We start from the raw sequence: 23,295 nt of genomic DNA, 5'->3' as shown, positions 1-23,295 counted from the left end.
GTTCTGGCCTTAAGGAACTTGGAGGCCCTTGAGGCCTTGTCAACCTGGACATGAGAGTTTCACTGGAGCAGTGGGATAGTAACCTGGCTGGGGAGGACCGAAGGACTGAGCGAGGTAAAAGGGAGCGGGAGAGTATGGACAACACTGGTGAAGTTATGCAAATGCTCAGGGAACAGAGCAATGGATGGGGGCCGAGGGGAGATGTGAGTCCAGGGAAGCTCCTTTAAGGAGGGGCATCAGGGAACAGCCTGTACGCTGATAGGCATAACCCAGGAAACTGGAAAAGGGGTGATGCAAGACGCAGGGCAGAGCTGTAGAGGGTGAGTGGCTCCAGGGCTCTGGGGGTATCTTAAGGGTTAAGGTATTGCACTGGGCTTTGATCCAAGCTGAGCAAAAAGTGGGGCTCAAGGCACTGAGGGAAGAATTGTGTCAGTGGAGATACTGAGTGTAGGAGGTGTGTCCAGATGAAGGGATGTTCTGAATGGAGATATAAAAGGTCACACCCTTATTGGCGGTGACGTGCAGGATGGGTGGCTGAGGTGAGAAGAGGAGAAGGACAGGAACCTGAGAGACCAGAGGCAACCAAGGCATGTGAGATGCTGATAGAAGAGGTGGAGGGGAAGAGAGAAACCCCGAGTTAAGCTCTCTGTGAATGAAACAGGAGAACTGGGCCAGCTACTAAGAGGGTACATGGGTGGGGTGGGGGTGGGCTGGCCAGTGCCTGAAGGAAAGTGTCTGCAGGGAGGGAGCCCAATGGGATTGTTCCAATATCTCCGTTCCAGAATGAAGTTGGTGGGGGAGGGGCTGGGGCATCCCTTCCTTCTGAGCATCCCCTCCTCCCACCTCCCCACCCTCGAATTCTGGCTGGAAGAGGCTGAGCTGTGACACTCCACATATCTACCTGGCAGCATCTGATGCATGAACACTCATCACACAAGCTCCCATAAGCACATGGCATTGAGCTCCTCTACATACATCCTCTAGTTCTTACTGTTTTGCTTCCTCCACTCCTCTCCCTCTCTTGTGGGCTGTGTCATCCTTTGCCTGGATAGTGCTTCCTTCATGAAGCCTCCCTAGACTTCCTCCAATGTCTCCTGGAATGCCTGTGACTGGAACCTCACTCATCGGCTCTGCCTCTTCGTTTTATGATTGCCTGTCTAGTGCCTGCTGCCCCAAGAGGCTGTGGTTTCTCCTGGGTGGCCCTGCTGATCTGCACAGGGCCTGACAGAGCCCGAACTCTGGGCTCTCCTGCAGTTCCCACTTTGTCCATTAGATGGCTCAACATGCACGTGGCTGGGCCCACGGATGCTCAGGGGCACCTTTGGGTCTATTTTCCACTTGCAGCCTGCAAACAGGGACCTTTACAGAAGATCCTTACTTTCTTCCCAGACTGGGAAACTGAGACCCAAAGAAGGTGAGGACCTGCCTGAGGCCACGTAAGAAATTAACCTTAGATTTCGGGCTGCCAGCCCCTGTTGGGAGGGGGCCGCTCCCACATCCTGCTCCGGTAGATCCAGGCTTCCCCTGCAGCCTCAGCTGGGCGTCTGGCTGAGCCGAGACCCACAGGGTGAGCTGGCAGGCTGAAGACTTGTTGGGCCTCTGCCCAGGGCCTGTGGCTACATGCTGGCTGAGGGGCTGCCTGGCTCAATCTCCAGCCAGGTATCGGCCCCCACCCCAGGCTATCTCCCGAAACATCTCTCCAGGGAGACGGAAGCAGAGGGGCTTCACCCCTCTGAGGGACCGGGATATAATGATCGTTGTGGCAGTCCCTGTGCAAGCAGTCCTCGCCAATTTATACAGCCTGTTACACCCGAGGTGACTGGTCCCTGGCCCTGGAAGGAGATGGAGACCCGGAGAGCAAAGGAGGGCTTTGGCCAAAGTTATCCAGTGGAGTCAGAGACAGGTGGTGTGAGACCTGCCACTGGCCTCCCCGAGTAGCCCTTTCTGCAATCCCGGGTCAGAGCCCCTGTCCCCCCACCGCCCGCTCCCGGAGGAGGTGTGTGTATGTCAGGGGGAGGTGGGGACAAGGAGACAAGGTTCAAGGTTCCTGCATCCTTCTCATGCTAACTCAGGGGGCCAACCTGTTTACCTTCCAAAGATGAGATAGGGAGGAGAAGCAGGGTCCAAGCACCAACCCCAAGAGCCTCCAAGGCAACAAAGAATCCTGGGAAGGGGCAGCTTTGGTGGGGCCTGTTCTCCACCTGCTATGTCCCTTCCTTCTCCAAGCCCCTAGTCTGAGGGGTTGGGTTGGTTCATCTGGGAGGCCTGATTTGCAGGAGTTTCTAGAATTCTGGGAGTTCCAATTGTGGCTCAAGGTTGAAAAATTCTTTGCTCTCAGAGCCTCAGGTTCGGAGTGTAGGGGTCTGGAATGAAGTGGAGCGGCAGCTGCGGGGGCACAGGGACAAGAACTACGGCAGGACAGGAGGCGTGCGATAGTCCCCTCACTTGCCTTGGTTCGGCCCCTCAGTCTCATCTCCTCCATGTCCCTTTCTGTGGCTTTCTTGTCCCCTGGATCTGAGCTCAGGGCAGAGGGAATGGGGATGTGAGCAGTCTCACTTCACCCTCGCTCTGGAGGGTTCCTATGTCTAGGGCCTATGGAGCACGGGGAGGTTCTGGAAAGAACTCACCGCCCCCTGAGTGACACACCGGGCCCTGGGTCTCTGGAAAGGACTGGATGGCTGAGAGAGGCAGGACCGTGGGAGGGTCCCCGGCCCAGTGAGTCAGGATGGGGCCTGGAGGCCAGACATTCATCTCTTACACATCCCAGATCTGTGAAGTGTGGCAAACCTCAAGCTTCCATCCAGAACTTGGAGCTCCTTCAGCTGGAATGACCGGCCCCTCCCGTGCCCTCCTCCCACCCCAGGCACCCAGGCACACAGACACACCGTGCAGGGAAGCTGGGGAGCCCCGCCAAGGCTGAAGGGGCTGGACCTTGCTGATATCAGAGACAGGGGGCCTAGAGTCAGTTTGTCTGTGTGTGTGTTTGGCGGGGGTGTCTCAGTCACAGGCACTGGAGGGGGAGAGAGCAAAGGAGAGCCCAACCAGACCCTCACCCAGCCCTCTAACCTCTGATCTCTGACTCCTGACCTCTCTTCCAGGTTATCTCCCCCTTGACATTTTGCTAGAGCCTAGAGACGGGTTTGTGGTCATTTGTGTGTAAACTACCCACACCCCAGCTGGGAAAGAGCCTCCCCAGCGGGGAACCGGGGGACCAGCCAATCAGACAGAGGCGTCAACAGGCCAGTCGGGATGGAGGGAGTCAGTGCAGGTGCAAAGCACTGCTCGGCCCGTCCCTCCTCCTCCGTCTTCCAGGCTCTGGACGGGGCGGAGCCACTGCCTTATAAGTGGCAGAACTGTCGGCGGGAGAGCAAACTGCAACCAGCGGTGGGACCAGAGGGTGGCTCCTCGGGCAGCGTGGTGCCCTCAGTCCCCCAGCATGACCCCCTCGGCCTGGGCCATCTGCTGCCTTTTGGGGGGCTTCCTGCTCCGCGGGAGCAGTCCCAGTTCCGGCCCCGGCCCCAGCGTGCCCCGCCTGCGGCTCTCCTACCGAGGTACGGACCCGTGTGCCCTGTTCGTTTGCGTGTCCGCGGGAATCTGGGGTCCTGCAGCACCGTCAGCTGTGGGGATCCAGCCACCCCGGGCCGTCTGTTTTGCCGGCTGGAGGGATGCAGTCATTCCCTGCACAGCCCGTGGGAAGGATATTTCCGCCACTCCCTCCGGACGGTGTTCCTCTGGCTACTGCCAGAGGCGGGCACTGAGGAGAAGGCAAGGGACAGCTCCCGGAGGCATGGCCAGGGTGGAGGTGGCAGAGACAGAGACACTAAGAGGAAAACCTGAGGATTTGTTGAGAAAAGGAGAAAGACCAATGGAGACCCTGAGTGACCTCTGTAGAGATGAGCAGAGAGTCGGGGATGGGCAGATGGGGCATGTCTGAAGGACTTGTCTGTACTCAGTGAGGGCTCCTCGCCCAGACCAGACAGTGGAGGAGCAGGATCTTGCCCCTCCCCTCCTCACCCTGCAATAGGGCCCTCACCCTGTCCCCAAGCCTCCCCCTACCACCCACCTGCCTCTTTGCAGCCCACTTCCCAGTGCTGGCCTTACTCCTCCCTCTCCATCCCAGCCCTGGAGTTCCTCTGTAGAGCTAACCTGATGTGTTGTGCTGCAGCTGGCACAGGCCTCCTCTGAATCAGTAGAGACAGTACACAGGAAAAGGTCCCTGAGACACAGGCTCTCCGCAGATTCTTCTCAGGGAAGCCAGAGGAGTGATCGCCTTTCCCCGGGAACCCCAGTGTAAGCGGGGAGACCCAGGCTCTGGAGAGTATGAGGAGGGAGATAGGGCTCCACTCTGGAGAGTCTGAAAATGGGATCCAGGGCAGAGAATGCAGTCCTGCCCTTGAAGCTCTGGTTTTGGAGGGAAGTCAGGCTGTAAGAAAAAGCCTAAATAAGGCAAATCCCTTCCAAAGTATTGTCAGCCACAGGGGGCTTCCTGGAAGAGACCGTTGGTGAATTTGGGGATAGAGCCGGTGCCGGGCCGTGGATGAGCCCTTGGGCAGGCACGGGATACTTGGCCCACCCACCTTGCTGTCTGCCCCCTTACCCACCCATCACCTCCAGCTCCCTAGCCTAATGCCAGGGGTTTATTTCAGGATCCTGACTCCTACAACCAGCATCCCCAGACAGCCACCCTCCATCCCCAGGGCCTGGGTGGGCAGGTCTGTAAAGGAGAAAGTCTTCTTTAGCCACATCGTTGGACTAGAGCCCGGAGCTTGGCCTGGCCATGCCCAGCCTCTTCCATACCCAGGCCTTTTCCAGGTGTTCCCTCTGCAGGAAACATCCTCCCCTGCCTGTCCACTTGCACGCTGCTCAGGCTCGCCCTCCCCTCCTCCACTTTGCTGCCATGAGTCCTGCTAGGAGAGCCATCTTCCCTGGGGATTGCGTAGAACACAGACGGTCCCCTGGGGAGGAGAAGGGAACTGAAAGATAAAGGGTTAAGGAATGGAGGATAGGAATTGCCCCCCAGGTGGGTTGGTCTGGGTGGGGGCTCAGAGCCCCCTGTCCCACACGCCCCCCTGGGAGCCATTTCCCAGAAGCCCTTCAGCAGCCCTATGGATGGAAACATTTTCCAGATGTGTGTGTGGGGTGAATGCACAGCTGGGACCCTCTACTTCCACACCTTGGCTGAGAGGGCTCTGACCCCTCCCTTGCTCCCTTGTAGACCTCCTGTCTGCCAACCGCTCTGCCATCTTTCTGGGACCCCGGGGCTCCCTGGACCTTCAGGCTATGTACCTGGATGAATACCGAGACCGCCTCTTTTTGGGGGGTCGCGATGCCATCTACTCTCTGCAGCTGGACCAGGCATGGGTAGACCCCAGGGAGGTGAGCTGGGATGACTGCGGAGAGGGTCTGTCTGTCTGAGAGCTGGGCAACTCTGGGTGGGGGCTGGATGGGGAAACTGAGGATGTGAGGTCAAGAGTCAGCCAGGCTGTGTTTCAGGTCCTGTGGCCGCCGCAGCCAGGACAGAGGGAGGAGTGCATTCGGAAGGGAAGAGATCCTTTGGTGAGTGCTTGTCCCCAACCCTGACCGACACCCCAGAATAGCCTATGGCTGGCCACTCCGGCTCCCTGAACTGAGATCATGCAAAACAGATACGGAGGGCTCTTGAAGGTCCATGAAGAATGTCACCTTAGACCCCCAGAGCTGACCAGCCTGGCAGGGCTGAGCCTGGGGATCTGAGGAGATGGTGAGCGGCCCCGCGGCCCCTACCCCTCTCCCCACTAGATGGAATGTGCCAACTTTGTGCGGGTGCTGCAACCTCACAACCGAACCCACCTGCTGGCATGTGGCACTGGGGCCTTCCATCCCACCTGCACCCTCATTGCGGTTGGACATCGTGGGGAGGTGAGCCTGGGGTGGGCCCCAAAATGGGCTGGGAAGCAGAGACATTTGCCCCAGGCTGCTTGAACACTCCCCATTGAGCCTGGGTCAGGGCAGAGGTCTCAGGGACCTGAAAGGCGCCTTTGTGCCAGAGAGTTTACCCCATTGGCATGGCCCTGAATCAAGGGTGCCGTCACCCACCCCCAGTATCCAGCTGCACGCAATGGCCACTGCCTGGGTGGGGGGTGCTGGCATTACTTTCCCAGGTGACACCCCTCCTTCCTTCTCCCCCAGCATGTGCTCCACCTGGAGCCCCGCAGTGTTGAAAGTGGGCGGGGGCGGTGCCCTCATGAGCCCAGCCGTCCTTTCGCCAGCACCTATGTAGGTGGGTGATGCCCAGGTTTGGGGGGGGCACAGGGAGGGTGGGAGTCAGCTGATGCCATTGGGAAAGGATGGCGGCTGGGCCCTCCCACCTCCCCTAACTCTGCCTCCGCTCTACCCCAGGTGGAGAGCTGTATACCGGCCTCACTGCTGACTTCCTGGGGCGCGAGGCCATGATCTTCCGGAGCGGGGGTCTCCGGCCGGCCTTGCGTTCTGCCTCTGACCAGAGCCTCCTGCACGGTGAGTCCAGGAGCCTGCTGAGGGCAAGCCTGGCTGGGGTCTGCCCTAGCATTGGCAGGAGGCAGGCGAGCTGATGCTGGATTGGAGACAGGAGGAGCAGCCCATTTCCGCGCCACCCCCTGGGACTCCAGCCTCCAGTGGGGGTTCCTGTACCTCCTTCTCTCCCCATTGTGTTCAGCCACCTGTCCTCCCCTGTAAGGCTCCCCGACCAGCTTCATCCCATCTCCGCGCCCCCTCCCCAGACCCCCGGTTTGTGATGGCTGCCCGGATTGCTGACAACTCTGACCAGAATGATGACAAGGTGTACTTCTTCTTCTCGGAGACTGTCCCCTCACCAGATGGTGGCCCAGGCCATGTCACTGTCAGCCGCGTGGGCCGTGTCTGCGTGGTGAGAGCTGGGAAGGGGCAGTGAGGGGCTTCAGTCCTGCTTGTGCTCTTCTTCCCCAGCCTGTCCCCACCCTCAGCGGTAGGGAAACCGAGGTGAGGGTGTGAAGCCAATGTCCATGCCTCTCCGCCAAAGAGTGAGGGTGGAGGATCGGGAGGAGGGGCCCATCTGTCCTCTGGGACTCAAGGCTGACCCTGACCCCCCAACTTACAGAATGACGCTGGCGGCCAGAGGGTGCTGGTGAACAAATGGAGCACTTTTCTCAAGGCCAGGCTGGTCTGCTCGGTACCTGGCCCGGGTGGGGCTGAGACCCACTTTGACCAGCTGGGTAAGGGCGCGGCCGGGGGCAGGCCTGGGAGCGGAAGAGGGGAGGGCTCAGGGCCAGTGAGTGGGGGACATTGGAAGTGGCCTTCTGTCTCCCAGAGGACGTGTTCCTGCTGTGGCCCAAGGCAGGGAAGAACCTCGAGGTGTACGCGCTTTTCAGCACGGTCAGGTGGGCACGCTGGCCTCCCCTTCCCCTGACCCAGGCCAGGCCTCTGCACCCCGTCTCCTCTGCTGAGCCTCTGCCTTCCTACCCCAGCCTTGCCATGGGTCCCTGTGTCTGTCCCTGATTTGGTGACTCTGTGGCTGTATTTTCTGTCTCCCTTTACTGTTGCCTGGGTGTCCTTGTTTTTCAATTTCTGCTGAATGCAGGCACTGTCGCCCTCGGCCCTGCCCAGGGAGCTAGACTGTCCCCTCCCCACCTATGAAGGCCATCCTGGCCTGACTGTCCCTGTCTGCCCTCTGCAGTGCTGTGTTCCAGGGCTTTGCAGTCTGTTTGTATCACATGGAGGACATCTGGGAGGTCTTCAAGGGGCCCTTTGCCCACCAAGATGGTCCCCAGCACCAGTGGGGGCCCTATGGGGGCAAGGTGCCCTTTCCCCGCCCGGGCGTGGTGAGTATCTGGCCAGGCCAGGGAAGATGGTCAAGCAGATGACAGGCGTGCTCTGTGTTGGGACGTCACTGTGTCTGCCTGCAGCTCCATAGCAGCTCTGAGCTAGGGCTCCAGAGGGACGGGGTCAGGGCGAGGAGTGGCATCACACTGAGCCCTGGCCCCGTTCAGGAGCCTCTCACACAGCGAGAGCAGTCCCTCCGAGGGTGGCGTGCCCCGACAGTGGGGCGTGGAAACAGGCTGGGGCGGGGGATGTGTGGTCCCAGGACTCCAGGTGCTCCCTTTGCCCCCGCCGCAGTGCCCCAGCAAGATGACTGCGCAGCCTGGACGACCCTTCGGCAGCACCAAGGACTACCCGGATGAGGTGCTGCAGTTTGCCCGAGCCCACCCACTCATGTTTCGGCCTGTGCGGCCTCGACAGGGCCGCCCTGTCCTCGTCAAAACCCACATGGCCCAGCAGCTGCGCCAGATCGTGGTGGACCGCGTGGAGGCAGAGGACGGGACCTATGATGTCATCTTCCTGGGGACTGGTGGGTGGGCTGAGGAAGCTGCCTGGACCGGGGAGGTGTGCTGGCCTCCAGGCTGCCCGTCCTCTCCCACTGACGCCTTCTTCCCTGCCTCAGACTCAGGTTCAGTGCTCAAGGTCATGGCCCTCCAGTCTGGGGACTCGGCTGAGCCTGAGGAGGTGGTTCTGGAGGAGCTCCAGGTGTTTAAGGTAAGCGAGGAGGGGGGCCGATGGGAGGGGTCCTTTAAAGCTCCATCCCTGGGTCTAGCCCTGCCTGTGCGGAAGCAGGAGCAAAGCCCAGGAGGGAGATGGGCCTGTCTTTACTGGACTTCCAGCCAGTGGGGGATGAAGTGGGGGCACTCCCCGCTGCAGGGGGCTCGCTGATGCTTCTGAATGAGTGACGGGCCTGCAGATGCAGCGCGTGAGCTGAAAGCTCGGGGGACCCAGGGAGGGAGGGAGGACCAAGGTGAGCATCCCCTTGACAAAGCCCTGATAGGCACAACTCACTGTGAGGGGGTGGCTGAGAGCCCAAGCGCCCAAGGGGTCCCCTTGGCCCCTCTATAGAATCAGGCAAGTGGTGTGTCTGGGGGACTGTCACGCCTTCCAGTGTGGGGTGGGTGATTTGAGACAGCTGCTTCACTGCTGGGGAACAGGGCTGTGTGGGGGGGACGCGGGAGATTTGTGCTTCTAGCCAAGCTTCCTGCTTGGAGGCCAGCCAGGGTAAGGGGACCTTCTTGTAACCTGACCTCTGGGAAAGATTGTCCAGCCGTAGTTGCACTGACCCAGGCTGGGAGCTAGGCGGCCCCCACCTGGGGGCTAAAGGGGGCTGAAAGCAGAGGGTGCGGTGGAGAGCTTTCTGACGCCCTTCTCCTGACACCCTGTGCCTTCCCCAGGTGCCAACAGCCATCACTGAGATGGAGATCTCTGTCAAAAGGGTAAAGCCACTTCACCCCTCCTCTTGCCTGCTTCCTCCCTGCCCTGGCTCGAAGCCTCCTGGGCACTGCCTGCGTCTGCTGGAAAGCCCCTGCAGCAGGCGCCGGGCTGCCTGATGAGGCCCTGCACAGAGGGCTGAGAGTGCTTCTGGGGGCTGAGATTCCCATGCATGAAACCAGTGGGCAGTGGGAGGCCCTGAGTGAGTGAGGCTGTGTTCAGATACAGGGAGCTCCACGACAGGCCTGTTCCTCAGGGGAGGCAAAAAAGTGCTGGAAAACAAAATCCAGATTTAAAATCAAACAAGGGAGCCACTACTTAGAGGCTTGCTATGTCCATTTGCAAGTAGCAAATACCATCTTCCCAAGTTTATCTGCCCGTTCGTCTTTGGGTAAATTCCGACTTTGGTACTGGGATTGCTTAAAGCAGAGTGCACTTCTAAGGTCAGAGGCAAGTCAGGATAAAGGCCTTGGGGTGGAGGGCAAAGGTCAGAAGCAGGGTGAGCCTGGGGTGAGCCCGAGCCTCTTAGAGAAAAGGCCCGAGGTCTGCTCCATGTCCCACATGTCCTAACACAGGACCTGGTATACAGAGTGTGGGTGATAAACGTTCTGTTTCTGTGAATGCACCCAAGAGGTTCTGGAAGACTGCTTAAAAATGCAGGGATCTCAGAAAACCCAAGGAGGCCGAGTGCCTAGCGGCTTCTGGGGAAGCCCAGGCTCACTGTGGGCTCTACTTGGGTCCCTCTCCAGCAAATGCTGTACGTGGGCTCGAGGCTGGGCGTGGCCCGGCTGCAGCTGCACCGGTGTGAGACTTACGGCAGTGCCTGTGCAGAGTGCTGCCTGGCCCGGGACCCATACTGTGCCTGGGACGGCGCTTCCTGTACCCGCTACCGGCCTGGCACCAGCAAGCGCCGGTTCCGCCGGCAGGACATCCGTCATGGCAACCCTGCCCTGCAGTGCCTGGGCCAGAGCCAGGAAGGTGAGTGGCAGCCATTGGGTGCCAGCTGGGCCCTCGCAGGGTTCCGATTCACCCCGTGGCCTGGGCTTAACCCCTGCGAAGTGAGGCCTCAGACTGGTCCTGTTGTAAACTTGTCCTCAGTTTCCCTATCTCTGTGGCTTTGGTCAATATATAGGTGTAGGGTCTTTGGACAGAGGGACTAGCTTGGGGATTAATGGTCCCTATAACACTGGTGGGGGCTCCTGGACTGGGAGTCAGGGGTCCCATACATAGTTCCTGAGCTGAGCCCACCTCTGCCCCCCTCCAGAGGAGGCTGCAGGAATTGTGGGGACCACTATAGTCTATGGCACAGAGCACAACAGCACCTTCCTGGAGTGTCTGCCCAAGTCTCCCCAGGCAACCGTGCGCTGGTTCCTGCAGAGGCCGGGGGACCAGGGGCCTGACCAGGTGAGTGGACCCTGCCTCTAGTTTGTACTTGCCCTTAGGTCTTAGGTCACATCCCTCCCTGAACCCCAAGTCCTAAGTCCTAGAAAGGGGCTCTGAGGAGAACCTGCCAAGTTCAACGGAAGAAAACTGTGTATTAGGCCCCTGAGGTGCCTGCAAGGAGGTACCCCGCTCCTGTCACCTAGGAATGTCCTGGCCAGATGTGCCTGGAACTCCTCCCGTGACAGGGATCCCACCAACGCCCAAGGGAGTGAGCTGAGCTCTGAGAGTTGGGTCGCAGAGATGGAAGGGGAGGAACGGGGTCTAGGTTGGTCAGGAAGCCCCCCATGCTTACACAGATGGCTCATCTTTGAAGGGATCTTCCCCGCAGGGGTTCTTGGTCCTCCTCTACCTCGGGCTTATGTCCCTCGTCACTGGCCATCACCTCCCAACCCCTCGCTGCCTGGCCTTACACTTCCTCCCTGGAGTCCAGCTGTTTGCCCAGGCCTTCCTACCCCATCTGGAAAGTTCTGTCAACCCCAGAGGTGGCTTCTGTCTGGAGCCCGAGGATGGGCGGCGTGGGTGGGGCAGGGTGAGAAACCATTCACAAGAGCTCCCACAGGCAGGGGAGGGGAGGGAGTGGGTAGATTACAGGAGGGGCTCTCCTTCCTGCTTGGGAACTGGAGGAGGCCAGCTTTGGGCCAGCTGTTGGGCTAGGCACTGAGAGCCTCCCTCTGGGGCCAGGGACAGGGGAAGCGATGAGATGAAATTACACAGAACTCACTGCCCAAGCAGGCCAGCTTCAGAGGACGGACATGTAGACTAAAGTCCAGATAGTGCGACTGGGCCAGAGTCAGAAGAGCAATCTTACCTTCCACACTGTGATGTGCACTTAGCCCGCCCCTGGGTGGGGCGAGGGGCCCCGGGCTGTGGGGAAAGTGCACAATGCAGACCATGTCGAGTGAGGGGAATTCTAATCTTGGGGCTGGGGTTACAGACCCTCCTGAGTAAAAGCCCATACATATCCTCTTACCCTCTCGGTTCATTGGGAATGTGTGCCAGGCCCGCCCCCCACCAAGCCCAGACAGGTGTCCCAGGGCGTTGAAAAGAAACCAGTCAAATTTTTGAAAAGCCGCCTTCGCAGGCCACGTCCTGGGTGATGGGAAGGTGAAGCCCTGCCTGCAGTTAGCTTAGTCTCAAGGAGTCTGAGCCTACCAAGCTGCTGGTCCCTTTCCGGGAAGGGGAGATGGGCAAGGGAAGTGCCCAAGTACCGGGCCCTGAGATGACACATTTGGAAAAGCAGGGTGCAGAGAAGTTGATGATGTGTGCCTTGCTCCACGTGCCCCTCATGCCCTCCTGGTACCCAGCAGGTGAAGACAGATGAACGAATCCTGCAAACGGAGCAGGGGCTGCTGTTTCGCAGGCTCAGCCGCCTCGATGAGGGCACCTACACCTGCACTACGCTGGAGCACGGCTTCTCCCAGACTGTGGCCCGCCTGGCTCTGGAGGTGATTGTGGCCGCACAGCTCAAGAGCCTGCTCCACAGGGAGCAGAGGCCAGAGGAGCCCCCTGCCCGGGGAAGCCTGGCCTCCACTTCGCCCAAGGCCTGGTACAAGGACATCCTGCAGCTCATCGGCTTTGCCAACTTGCCCCGGGTGGATGAGTACTGTGAACGCATGTGGTGCTCCTCTCGGAGCCGGGGCAAACAGGCCAAGGGCAAGAGCTGGGCAGGGCTGGAGCTGGGCAAGAAGGTGAAAAACCAGGTGCAGGCGGAGCGAAATCGGACACCCCGGGAGGTGGAGGCCACATAGTAGGCAAAGGAGGGGGTGGTTGGGATGGGCCCAGTATCAGCTCCTAGTGTCTCCCACCCACCCAATTAGGGCAGAGGGGGCCAGCAGGCTTGATCACCCCTTAGAGATGGGAGTCTCTGCCCCTACACCCCTACGAGGCCACTACAGGAAAGGCTGGGGGCCTGACGGAGGGACCCTGTGCCTGTTCCTTGCACCTTTCTGCTCTTAGTTCCAGATGGAGCCAGCACTCTCTGGCAATCCCAGTGAGCCTGCTATGTGTTCTCAGAGGTGGCCCCAGAGCATGTTTCCGGCTGTGCCCAGAGGCAAGAGGACTGGGTGGTTCTTTCCCAGCTGCAGAACAATGGCCATTCTGAATGGCCCTTAGAGTGGGCTTGCAGTTGCCTCTGAGGAGGTAGTGGCAGGGGGCCCTTAGCCAGCCAGAGGAGGGTGGACGTTACTCCTGAGCTCGCTAGCACTGGTTGAGAAGACCTACACTGACGGAGCTGCGGGGGGAGAGAGCAAGTGCTGAGAAGGTAGACCCCGCACCCCCTACTTCGTGCCCTGGTATCTTGGTGGTAACCTGCTGCTGCGCACTGCCCCTTCCCTGAAGCATAAACTGCTAGAGCTCCCTGGAAGCTGTGGGCGAGCTGGGCCTCAGGCCCTGCTTCATAAACCCAGGGCCTCACAGCCCGACTTGCCTTCCCTAGGCCCCGGAGCTGCCAGGCCACGTTCCCTGGGATGCCTACCCCTCCTGATAGTATACCCCCCTCCCCACCATCAGGGTCTCCATGCTGATGGGCATGGTGAGGATGGGGTCTAGAAGAAGGTCATCTCCATCTCTGGGGACTAGAGATGGGGAGAGGGGAGCTGGGGAGGAGTGGGTTGTCTTTCCCAGAGCAACGCAAGCACGCCCACGGCTTGGGAGGGTGGGAATGTGGCAGTTCTGAGAGCAAGCTGCAGCTGGTGGGCAGGACCAGGGAGGGGCGGGATAGGGCTACCCCTGGGGACACAGAGGATTGAGAGCCTTTTGAGATGGGGAGAGGCTGGGAGACCCGAGGATGGGCCAAGGGACCCGGGAGCAGGCATGCTTAAGGACTCAAGATGGCATCCATTAGCTCAGAAGCCACCAGGAAAGCCAGATGTGTTCCACCCCAGAATCTTTGGTTTCTGCTAAATAAGGGTTGGTTGTGGATGGTTCATTTATGAAGCTTTTTTTTTTTTTCTTTTAAGAGGAAAAAGCTGCTAAGAGCTCTAGGTCCTGCTGGTTCTTGGGTCTGAGGCTCAGGTGGTCCGGGCGGAGGCATTCTGTCTGCGCACTTAGGGAGGTGTTTTGCCATCAGCAGCAATGTCTTTTTGAGCTGGGGAGCACAGCAGGGGAGGAGGAGGAGGACTAAATGAAAAGTTGTTCCTGGCCTGCCTTGTGAACACGTTAGTGACGCACAAAACCAACAGGAGGGAGACAGGGGCATCAGGTTCAAGATTCCTTCCGTTAAAAAACCAAGATGAATAAAGGAGGGAAAAATCGATAAAAAGCAAGACAGGGCTTCCTGTCCCATTGAACTCAAACCCAAACTGTATCTGCCTTGGATTCTAGCCATGCCTACCCCTTAACCCCCAGCTGGAATCTGAAACAGGCCCTCCTTCCACCCTTCACACAATCAGTGAACGAGAAGCATTGAGATGAACCTGACAACGCTTTGGGAAGCCTTGGCCTCGGTTGCTGTGGCTGGGCTGTTAGCAGGTAAAAGCAGAGCAGAGGAGGACTGTGGGCAGGGGAGCTGGTGGAGAGGAGAAGGGCAGACAGAGGTTATGGAGGACGGGAAGGAGAGGGCGCAGAGCCCCAGGAATGATGTCAAAGCTGCAGCCGGCTCCGCCCCTCTGCCCGGGGAAGCCAGGAAGAAACAATCAGGCCCTCAGTGGTCTGTAGTCTGGACCCAGGCGTGGCTGGCTCCAGGTAGGGTCCTCTGGGGGAAGCTACTCTGAAAGACGGAAGGAGGAGCTCGAAATCCTGAACAACAAATGCCCTCACTTGGAAAATTATGGACAGATTCTACCAACTCCCAACCCCCATGGTACTATGTGTTATAACTCCTGGAAATGCCTCTATGTGTGAATTCTATTTTTGTATTCATATTGAGATGGACTTTGTGGTTTCTCTGTCTTCAGAATATACTTCCTCTAATTACTATTGTTATTTTGTCACGACCACCCCTGAGCTCTAGTGAGGATAGTACAGTGGTCTACCACACAGAACCTACAGGGAAGGGGATGAAGTTAATATTTACATCACATAATTATGTTATTGTATCTGTGTATTTCTGTACTAAATCGACTGATACCATGTGTGTGAAGTGGAAATGGGGAGCCTTTCCCATCCATTCCATGAGGGAGAAGGCCTCCCTAGGTAGTATTTTCTAGAAGGGAGGGTGGGCATCAAGGGAAGGAAGGAGACAGAGGGTATTTGTCTATGAAGCTGAGATTGCTTATTAAATTAGGAAAATCCTGCCCTTTGGGCTTCTGAGACTGACCTTCTTGGAACTTCAGGAAGATCTTGAGCCAGAAAAAAAAAAAAAATGCTGGCAAAGGGCAGCCGGGCATGTAGGCAGCTCTGCTTCTTTTTCACAGTAACACTTGACATTTGTGACAGCAACACTTGGCCTCGTGCCTGTCTTCATCCCAACTCACATACCAACATTTATTAAGGTCACTGTGCTCTTGCCTGGGGGGCCAGGCTGTGCTGTGGGGGCTGCAGTTTCTGGGCAGGAGGGGAAGCCCCAATAGTCTGGCCTACTGTGTGTGCCGTAGAAGGCTCCCACTCCTTTGTGACAGTGTGCTGCTGCTCAAAGAGCAGACTCCACTGGTGATGGAGGGAGGTGAGAAAAGGTGGGGATGGACATTGCCCTACCTTGGCCGAGAGACTAGCCTCTTGCTTGGATGGGCCCCCCAATCCATGTGATAGACTCGGGGGAGCTTCATAGGTCAGTCATCGGTCCCATCTTGCAGCCTGGGGCCCCTAGATTTGTCCCCTAGTTTCTGCACAAACACCCAGACCTGATTAAAACTGCAGCTCGGTTGCACCACCCCAAGCTCTCATCACCACCAACTCACGAGCATCATCAGGGCGCCCTCGTGGCACAGTCCTGGGCTGGCAGGGCTGTGCGAGTGAGACTTCCCCAGCCCCCTTCCGCCCCCACACATGGCTCTCCCTGGGGCACACAGTGCCTCTGCTCCCTCCGTCACTGCCACCCATGCCTTGAAGGCCCCTTGGGTACATGCACCTCTTCCTGACCCCATCCTCCTCCCTCCTCCCATCTTAAGCCCTATTTCCTGCCTCAGGGATTTCGCTCTATCTTCCTCTGCCAGCTTTTTCCTCTAAGTCTCATACTTCCCCTGGTCTTTGGGTCTCTGTTTTATGATTTCCCAAACACATTTAGAGCTGGAAAGGTCTTTGTTAAAGGCACTAGTCAAGTGTTTTTCAAAATGGTGTCCCGTGGAACAATTATCCCACAAAAATGGTCAAGTAAATCCAGGGCCTTCTGCCTCCTTAGCCCCCATGGAGCTGTGCACTGCCTGTTTGCTTGCCCTATGAAATCCTTGAGAAGCCCAGGATGATCTCTTTTTAATTTGCATGCCTACTGTGTGCTACACAATTCTCCAAAACATGTGGTCCCTGATCCCTTTTTTCCCCTGGAGCAGTTACCGTCTCACGTTTCTAATGTTTTGAAGAATATACTTTGGGAAACTGCTGATGAGATTCTTTCCCTTAACCTGTGATATTGCTAACCCCTGCCTTCTAAGCCTGTAAACTTCAGAGGGCCTGACTTCCCAGATGAAATAGCCACATCTTGGTTTCCCAGGGCCAACACCAGAACAGGACCTGCCACCTCAGGGTCAGGCTGCCAGGCTGCTGATCCTCGGGCCTCCACACCCAACCTGCTCCCAGCTCACTTCCTGCTCCCCCTGTGTCTGGCATGGTCCTCTGTGGGGGGCTAGGATTCACCCCAAGCCTGTGACTGTCCTGCAGTCCACAGACTAGTTTCTAAGGAAAGGCAGGGGTCATGGAGAAGGCAGGATAAGGGAGGAAAGCAGCCCTTTTTCTCAATGGCTTCTGTGCTTCTCTTTCACTCAGCTAAGCCCCTCAGGTCCAGACACACCAAGAATCTCCCAGTTGGAAGAGTGGGCAGGCAGCAGCCAGGGGGAGCCTGGCCTCCCCCGCCAGGCTATCCTTTCCGGAAGACAGAGGCCCCAGATAGAGGGAAAGCTGGGTGGACCCTGGAAAACTTGCTTGCATGCTTCTGCTAGCCCAGCAAATTGAAGTTTCTTCAGCCAGCCAAATCTCCCTCTTAGAACTAGGAAACACTCCAATTTCCAACTGAGTTAAGGATCCACCCCAGCCTTACCCAAGTCCTGGTTTGCAGGGGCTTCTGCAAGGAGAAAGTTCAACGCACACTAAGATCAAATCCCCAGGGTTTTCTGAGACTTGGCCCTGGTACGGACAGAGAATGAATGGGTGGGGCTAGGTTTGGATACAATTCCTGATAAGGAGCTCAGGGATTGTTGGACCCCCACCCTGGCTCCTCTTCCGGACTCACCCACACCCCTGGGGCACAGATGAGGAGGCAATGGGCTGCTGTGGCCCTTGCCCACTTCCTACTGCCCAGCCCCTGCCACCTTTGCCATGGGTACCACTGCTGGGCCCCTGTCCCTTAGAGACTATGTTCTAAGGAAGCCTTTCACTTTCCATGTTGGATTTTCATTAAGGAAACTCCTGGTTCTCCAATGCAGCCTTGGAAAAAAATCATTTTCCACTGAGGATGGGAAACACTGCAGTCTCCAGGGAGGGAGCCTCTTAAAGGATGCCTGTCCTCATCCTCACACCAGGCCACCAGCAGCCAGTCAGTAGCTTGTACTTAGGACTCTGCTGATGAGGGGACTCAGGTGACCGACCAATCTTGACTTCTTCCCCCTAGGGAGGGAGATGACTAAAGTGTACCCTAATCTATACCAATGAGGTATGTTTCACTGGGATGAGCATCCCATTGGGCAGAGAGAGAAGACCAGGGCAAGGGAACAGTTGTGGGCCGGTGAGGATTCCAAAGTGAAGCAGAGCCCAGGTCTCTTCCATCATCAAACGGAGGCCCAGACTGTCCTGTTAGGAGGACAAGGGGGCGGGCTCTGCTCTCACAGATAAAGGTACAGTGGAATGATATGGCAGACCAGCAGCTTGCTTTACGAACATGACCTCATCTGTTCACTCTGCTTGCCCACCGCCCCCCTCCGGCGGCTGATAAGAATCTGGTGCTGTTTCCTGTAGACCAAGGGTCTCAGACAATGGTGTGAACGGCTGGCCCTACTGGAAAGGACATTGTTCAAGGAAGAAAAAAACAACACACCAGCACAAAGCCAGGGCAGGACCTATCTAAATGTAAGGGATTGTTTACAAATCCATGATTTCCAAGAGGGAAACACAATGGGGAATTGTTTTTGGTGAGGCTGGAGTCCCCTCCAGAATGCTTATGGAAGCTGGGGATGGCTTTGATGGCCCAGACAGGTCTCAGATGCTCTCAGGGATGGATACTGATGGCGTGATGCCTTCCTGTTTATCAGGCAGACATGCAGGGCAGGATCAAGGCACATGTTTTTACCACAGATAAGGGGAGGAGTTCCTGGGCCTCACTCCTTCCATCTGGGCCTCATGCTGCCCTATTGCTCAGGGATCCCAGGGCTGGAGGGGATTTTCTAGGGAAAAGGGAGGACAAGTTTTTTGTTTTTTGAAAAACATCAACTCTTTGTTTTATGGCCTCCAATTTCCATGTTGTTTTTTGGGAAAAAAAATGTACAAGGCATGAGGCCTTTGGAAACAGCCAACCAGCTTCTCCGGAATGGAGCTCCCTGGCTTTTGGGCCCTTCTCACACCTGGGGGGCCCCATGATGCTGCAACGCACCTTCAGCCAGCCTGCGAACATACAGGGGGCTGACGCAGTGACCCTGGGGACAGGACCAATGTACGTGCTGTTTCTCTTAATGACCTCCCATCCTGCCCCAGGTCATTAAAGCTTTTAAACCACCACCCAGCCCTGGCGTTGTCCCAATACACCAAGGTTGGAGGTTCGATCCCCGCTCTGGGCACATACAAGAATCAACCAATGAATGCATAAATAAGTGTAACAACAAATGAATGGGGTTCTTCCCCTCTCTCTTTCTCAACAAACAAACAAACAAATAAGTAAACAACACATCACCCAGCAGCCACAGTGTCAGTGTGTGTGTGGTAGGGGAACTAGGCACAGGAGGAACAGAACCATATCATCCATACCCCTGAGGACTGGCAGTCCCAATTTTGGGGTGAGAGGAGGGCAGCTGGGGTTGGAAGGGCTACTCTGGGTGTGGAGAGACCATGAAGGCTATCCTGTCTGAGGATTTGACCTGCGATGGAAATGTCATTAGTAAATTTCATACTAAGCTCTAAACCCAACAGGAGCACAACTCATGAATAAACTCAGACAGATGTGTTTCAAACAAGTGAAGAGCAGTAAATCCTGTGCAACTTAAAATAGAAGCAAGTTTTTCCTCAGCCATTCTCAACCTTCCAGGTCTAAGGGATTATAATCTTCCTCCTCAAGGTGCTAACAGTGCCCTCTGGTGTTTGAGAGCAAAATAGCAAGCAAATGAATGTACAGGGCACAAGCACATCCATCAATTCAGCAGATATCAAACTGCCTCCGAATGTGAGGTCCTAAGGCAGATACCACGAGGGGAAGAAAGGTTAGTAAGAAAGACAGGCCCCTGCCCATAAGGGGTTTCCAATCTAGTGGGAGAGACATATCCACAACTGTAGGACCAGATGGACAATTACATGGGCTGTAATAGGTGTATAGGCAGAGTCCAGTGAGAATACCTAGGAATGAAGAAGTGGACCTTATGCTAGGTTCAACAGGCCAAGGGCTGAAGTTAGGGCTCTTCAGACTGTGAACCCCATGCTGAGGGTCCTGTATTCCGGGGTAACCAGGGCAGGGAGGGTGCCCAGGGGTGGGGTGTCCTGGGAGACGCCGCTGTATGGGACCATATCTGTGGAAGGCCTTGGATGCCAATCTCAGCAGGGGCCATCCTAAATAAAGAGCCAACAGATGTTTTATGACAATTAGCATAAGGGAAAGGGGGTGGATGTGTCAGCAAAGAAAGTGGACATAGGAAAGCATGCAGACAGAAGGCCTGTGCCGCAGGGCTGTGAGGCACAGGGCTCGGAGCTGAGCACTGGCAATGGAATGGAGAGGAAGGCAAGCATTTGAAAAACAGTCAAATTGACAAGAAAGAGGATGGTTGAGCATAAAAGGAAGCAGAAGGAGATTCTGAGGTTTTTGGCCCTAGTTTATGGTTCCTACAGAGGGTTAGAGAAAGAATTAAAGAAGAATAGGTACTTCAGAAAATTTTTATTAACATGTACTTTTGCCTTCCCCAAGTGAACTATTTGCTTTAGGTCTTAAGCTATAAAACAGTAATTGATTCTAATAGATACATCGTTTGTGAAAACAGTTATTTAAAATATACAAGATGAACCCGGGGCATCTTGAAATGCCAAAAAGTGAAGAAGTATTCAAAAAATAAAACCAAACATATAATAATGAGAATATGTGAAAAGGACACATAGGCTCTGAATGGTCAATGCTAGAACAATTTGAGCAATAAAAAAAGGATTGAATTATAACTCTAAGTATATTAAACATATCCATGAGTCCATAGTGATATAAACAAATGATTGAAAAATAAATAACTGGGAGAGAATAGGTAACTTTCTTATGAAGGAGAATTCCAAATAATTTATGTAGATACTCTTCCCTCGAGGAAGGAGGGGGAATTCATTCATTGTGGGTCACATAGAGTAACTTCCTTCCAAAAGGTGCAGTATGGAAAGGGGGGAAAGGAGTAAATTTACAGTAGAGGAACCTCACAAACACTACTTTGGCCAGATGATCAAGATCAACATCAATGGTCATAAGTTGTGTTGCTAGTATGTATCTTCAATATGGTGCTATGAAAATGGCACTTTACCTGTGTGGGTCTTCCTCCTCAAACCCATAACCCTAGTCTAATCATAAGAAAAACATCAGACAAATCCAACGGAGAGGCACTCGAACAAGATACCTGACCAGAACTCAAAACTGCCAAGGTCATCAAAACCCAGGAAAATCTGACAAACTGTTACAGCCAAGAGGAACCTAAGGAGACATGAGGACTGGATTCAGTGTGGTGTCCTGGATGGGACCCTAGAACAGAAAAAAGACATTAAGTAAAAACTAAGGAAATCTGAATAAAGTATGGGCTTTAGTTAAAAACAATGTGTTCATTAATTGTGACAAATGTACCACACTAATGGGAGATGTTACTATCAGGGGAAACTGGGTTTGGGATATATAGGGATCCACTGTATTATTTTCACAATTTTTCTATAAATCTAAAACTATTCTAAATTAAACTTTTACTTAAGAAAAGAGCCCAATGATTTAGTAGAGAATGGTTGATTATACTTAGGCCCAGATGAAGAATAAAACATTTCAAAGTCGGACTTCCTAGCCTATAAGAATGAGGTTGGCCATTAACATCAATGGAGAGTAAAGGCATAAGATTAAGAAATACCAGGGTCCAGCAGAAGTAACACCTGCTTGAGTGTGGTTGGCAGGGTAATAATACAGGTGTAATAATTTATAGTTTAAATTTGAATATTTCACCTAAAATATCATATAGTATGCTTGAGAGTGATATTGTTATGCTACAGAATTACATGCTTTTGATTTTGTAATAAAAGATTTTATAATAAAAAGGGGGCGTTGTTTGTGCCAAACCCTGTAGTTAGTAGTGTATGTGTGTGTGTATGCACTGAATGCACATGGAGTTTGGGCAGTTGAACATCTGGGTGACAAAAAGCATCCCTTATCTCCAACACCCCTGCTGCCAGCTCCATCTCCTACCCACTGCAGCTGGAGTCCAGAGGAAACTGTTAGGGGACTATCGCTTTCAGTTAAGATGATGTTTCCCACACTTTAGTATACAAATGAACTCTTTTTAAAGAAAAAGATACTACCCCAGGTGTCTGAGAATATGCCTGGAGACCCAAGTTCTAGAAACTCTAGATTAGAAACTAAAGCCTTAGTCTTGAAAGTGTCTTTCGGTTGCAAATGATTACTGCAGGAATTGTTTCTTTAGGATAAACAAAATATTGTTTGTGAAATGAAAACCCACAAATAAAAACTATTATCACTTGCAGAGTTTTGACAAAAGTGTCCTTGGATGCCCAGGTCAGGAAGCACAGCGCTGAGTCATCAAACTCAAGAGAGAGAAGATGAAGGAAAAAAGGCATAGTCATGGGGAGGCCCAGGATGATATCTGTGCGGTAGGCCCAGGAAGCAGCCGGCTCAAAAGGAGTAAGCTCTTGGAGGCAGACCTTCCAGGAAAGAAGTGCAACTGATGGTGATCTGATTGATGCTTGGTCTGTGAGGAGGATTGTACTTTGAAACAATTGATCATGTGGAACATTTGGGAAGGATTATCCATTGTTATACAGCAAATAAAAAACAGGCAAGTATTCATTTCACTTAAAAAAATGTACAGGCTTCCAGACGTCCAGCCTAGATGGAGGTGTAGTTAAACACGCTTCACCTCTGCACACAACTACAGCAAAAGTTACAGCTAAATTATAAAACAAATAACACCCAGATTTGTCAGAAAATTGAGCTGTATAGAAGTCTGACAACCACGGATTTAAAGAAGCCACATTCATCCAGACAGGTAGGAGAAATGGAGGCAGAGGCGCAGGAGGAGTGGAGAGGAGGTGGAATGGGTGGTGTCACATTCAAGTGTGGTGGATAAAAATTGCAAGGGACAGCCCTGCCTGGTGTGGCTCAGTGGGTTGAATGCTGGCCTGTGGACCAAGGGGTCGCTGGTTTGATGCCCAGTCTAGGGCACATGCCTGGGTTGCAGGCCAGGCCCCCACCCAGTACAGGGCATGTGAGAGGCAACCGCACATGAATGTTTCTCTCCCTCTCTTTATCCTTCCCTTCCTCTCTAAAAATAAATAAAATCTTTAAAAAAGATCGAAATTATGAACACTAAAATGGCAACAAATGCAGAACAGGAACAGAGTCATAGATATGGAGATCATTTGGAGGGTTATCAGCTGGGGAGGGAAAGGGCGAAAATGGGGGAAAAGGTACAGGGATTAAGAAGTACTAATTGGTAGTACAAAATAGACAAGGGAATGTTAAGGACAGTATAGGAAATGGAGAAGCCAAAGAATTTATATGCATGACTGATGGGCATGAATTAAGAGGGGGTATTGGGCACAGGCTGACAAAGAAGGAAAAATTGGGACAACTGTAATAACATAATCAATAAAATATACTTTAAAAATGTACAGGAGAGGAAAAATAATCATGATATACTGCCTGGCTTAAAAATTGCAATGCAATTTTTTAAAGAATAAAAATGAGAAGGCTTAAAGGTGCCAGATCTTTACATAACATAGGAAGTCAATAGGAAGTCAATAATGTCTAAGATCAATAAATGAAGACATGGCTAAAAAAAAAGCTGTCTTTAAGGAGTAGGACAGGGAATAAGAAAGGGTAAGTTAAAAGGCTTTTTCACTGTAATCCTTTCAGTGCTTAAGATTTTTTAAAAAGTCTATATTACTTTGCCTATATACTTTAACAAAAAGACACAAATTATAACCCCTCACTCCTGGCGTGTGGTTCCAAGTGAAACTGGTGAAATGTGAAGGCGAGCACCATACACAAGTTGATAGAAGTCTCCAGGGGTCGGCAATATTTGAACCAAGAACACCATCCTCTGCCATTGGTGACAATGACCCAGTGAGACCCTGAGAACT

The 23,295-nt window shown here is 54.2% G+C and overlaps 1 protein-coding gene across 1 annotated transcript; it reads left to right on the top strand.

Moving 5' to 3' along the window:
* The first annotated feature begins 3,436 nt into the window (after positions 1-3,436).
* On the top strand, positions 3,437-12,575 carry SEMA3G (semaphorin 3G). The gene is made up of 16 exons (XM_054595775.1): positions 3,437-3,551; positions 5,216-5,376; positions 5,494-5,556; positions 5,779-5,898; positions 6,169-6,259; positions 6,379-6,495; positions 6,738-6,883; positions 7,094-7,208; positions 7,304-7,373; positions 7,670-7,814; positions 8,110-8,341; positions 8,435-8,526; positions 9,210-9,251; positions 9,996-10,224; positions 10,511-10,650; positions 11,997-12,575. Exons 1-16 carry the CDS (start codon positions 3,437-3,439, stop codon positions 12,435-12,437), a joined length of 2,319 nt encoding a protein of 772 aa, XP_054451750.1. The 3' UTR covers positions 12,438-12,575.
* The last annotated feature ends 10,720 nt before the right edge of the window (positions 12,576-23,295 follow it).

The sequence above is a fragment of the Pteronotus mesoamericanus genome, unplaced genomic scaffold (genome assembly GCF_021234165.1).
Source record: "Pteronotus mesoamericanus isolate MK-2021 breed Mesoamerican mustached bat unplaced genomic scaffold, CSHL_Meso_final scaffold_54, whole genome shotgun sequence".
Classification (NCBI taxonomy): Eukaryota; Metazoa; Chordata; class Mammalia; order Chiroptera; family Mormoopidae; genus Pteronotus; species Pteronotus mesoamericanus.
Note: the sequence above shows the minus strand (reverse complement) of the source record. Positions and strands in the feature narration are given on the sequence as shown.

What these genes read in the sequence shown, in the direction of transcription:
- SEMA3G (XM_054595775.1), top strand. Translation starts at nt 3,437, where the DNA reads ATGACCCCCTCGGCCTGGGCCATCTGCTGCCTTTTGGGGGGCTTCCTG. An exon ending in CCTTTCCCCGCCCGGGCGTG is followed by an intron (nt 7,815 to 8,109) that starts GTGAGTATCTGG and finishes CCCCCGCCGCAG; the next exon opens with TGCCCCAGCAAGATGACTGC. An exon ending in GGGACCAGGGGCCTGACCAG is followed by an intron (nt 10,651 to 11,996) that starts GTGAGTGGACCC and finishes GGTACCCAGCAG; the next exon opens with GTGAAGACAGATGAACGAAT.